Raw genomic sequence first — 1348 nt, 5'->3', positions numbered from 1 at the left:
TATATATATATAATAACTTATTTAGTGACTTTTTTTTTACGCACATAATATCATTAAATTAGAAGTATTTATACTAGTGCAAAAATTAGTCATTTAAAATAGGATGTGATCTTACTCATGATGATTGAAATTCCATGGATCCCAACCTGTTGGTAGTATAACGTTAGACATGCTTGTGTTATAAAAAAGAACTCTAGCGTAACCTCTCCATGGTCTTCCCAAAAATGTGGTTCCATTTCCAAATATTTTACAATTTTTAAACACAAACCCATTTGCATCATTTGAATTTGTTCTCCCCTGTGCTGTGATAAAACCAACATAACCAGGATCTAGGGACGCTCCAATAACAGATATGCTACATCCCTATCAAAATTTGAAGTTGATTAAATAAATAGCTATAATTGTTTTAATTAGCATATATTTGTATATAATGAAAAAAAATTACTCTAATAAATTGATATTAAAAATACAGAAAGTTTTTGAGACTCACAGATTAGTGATTAGAGTCTAAAGAGTAAATATAAGTGTAAATTATATTGATTTATGTATGTAAATTGACTAAATTTTAATAAATATAAATACAAATTATATATTTTAGGTATGAAAACTCCTATAAATATAAAAATAAATTCTTATTGACCAAATGCTTATTTAAAATGATAATATTTTTTAATAATGTAATGTTTGGTGCTAAAAATACAGGATAATTCATACCAATAAATCAAATAGAAAATAATATTATACCAATATCATAAAACAAAAAAAATCTACATACATATCATAAAGTAGATTTATGTAAATCCAAATTATTAAACTCGATTTATACATTTTCAATGGATTCGATTTACTATATCACAGAATTAATTTAATTTGATTTATTATATATGTTATATCAATAATAATTTAGTTGGCTCAATTTATATTAAAAATGTGTAAATCAAATTTAATTATTTTGATTTATATAGATTTAATTAGTACCTCATATAAAGACTGACCAGCACCAAAAATAAAATCAACAGCACCTTCAATAGTACAAAATTTATAGTAATGTCTTCCTTGATCATCCCACAAAGTGTCTTGAAGACCAAAAAAGCCAACATCATAGAAATATGACTTGTCTCCACTTACCATTACAGCTACTGCAGGTTCAATTGGATTACTATTTCTTGGATTATTGTATGAATTCTGTACCAATTATAAAACCAAATAAAAACCACATTTCAAGAAGTTTCCCTCACTGGTGAAAAATAAATTAAATTAGATAACATATTGTTTTGACTCGATCCGAAATCATTTGTAATAGACTGAATTAAACCGAGTCGATTCGATACAAAATTAATATATACAA

At 25.1% G+C, this 1348-nt stretch overlaps 1 protein-coding gene across 1 annotated transcript in view; it reads right to left on the bottom strand.

Moving 5' to 3' along the window:
• LOC107621217 (probable pectinesterase 29) overlaps window positions 1–1348 on the bottom strand; it is a 4874-nt gene that overhangs the window by 1296 nt on the left and 2230 nt on the right. Inside the window, exons 3-4 of the mRNA XM_016323251.2 lie at window positions 979–1185; window positions 116–363 (exon numbers count right to left, since the gene is read on the bottom strand). Coding sequence (XP_016178737.2) covers window positions 116–363; window positions 979–1185 — 455 coding nt within the window. The remainder of the gene's footprint in view (window positions 1–115; window positions 364–978; window positions 1186–1348) is intronic.

The sequence above is a fragment of the Arachis ipaensis genome, chromosome B10 (genome assembly GCF_000816755.2).
Source record: "Arachis ipaensis cultivar K30076 chromosome B10, Araip1.1, whole genome shotgun sequence".
In the NCBI taxonomy this organism is placed as follows: Eukaryota; Viridiplantae; Streptophyta; class Magnoliopsida; order Fabales; family Fabaceae; genus Arachis; species Arachis ipaensis.
The sequence above is the reverse complement of the archived record's forward strand: the minus strand, read 5'-3'. Positions and strand labels throughout refer to the sequence as shown.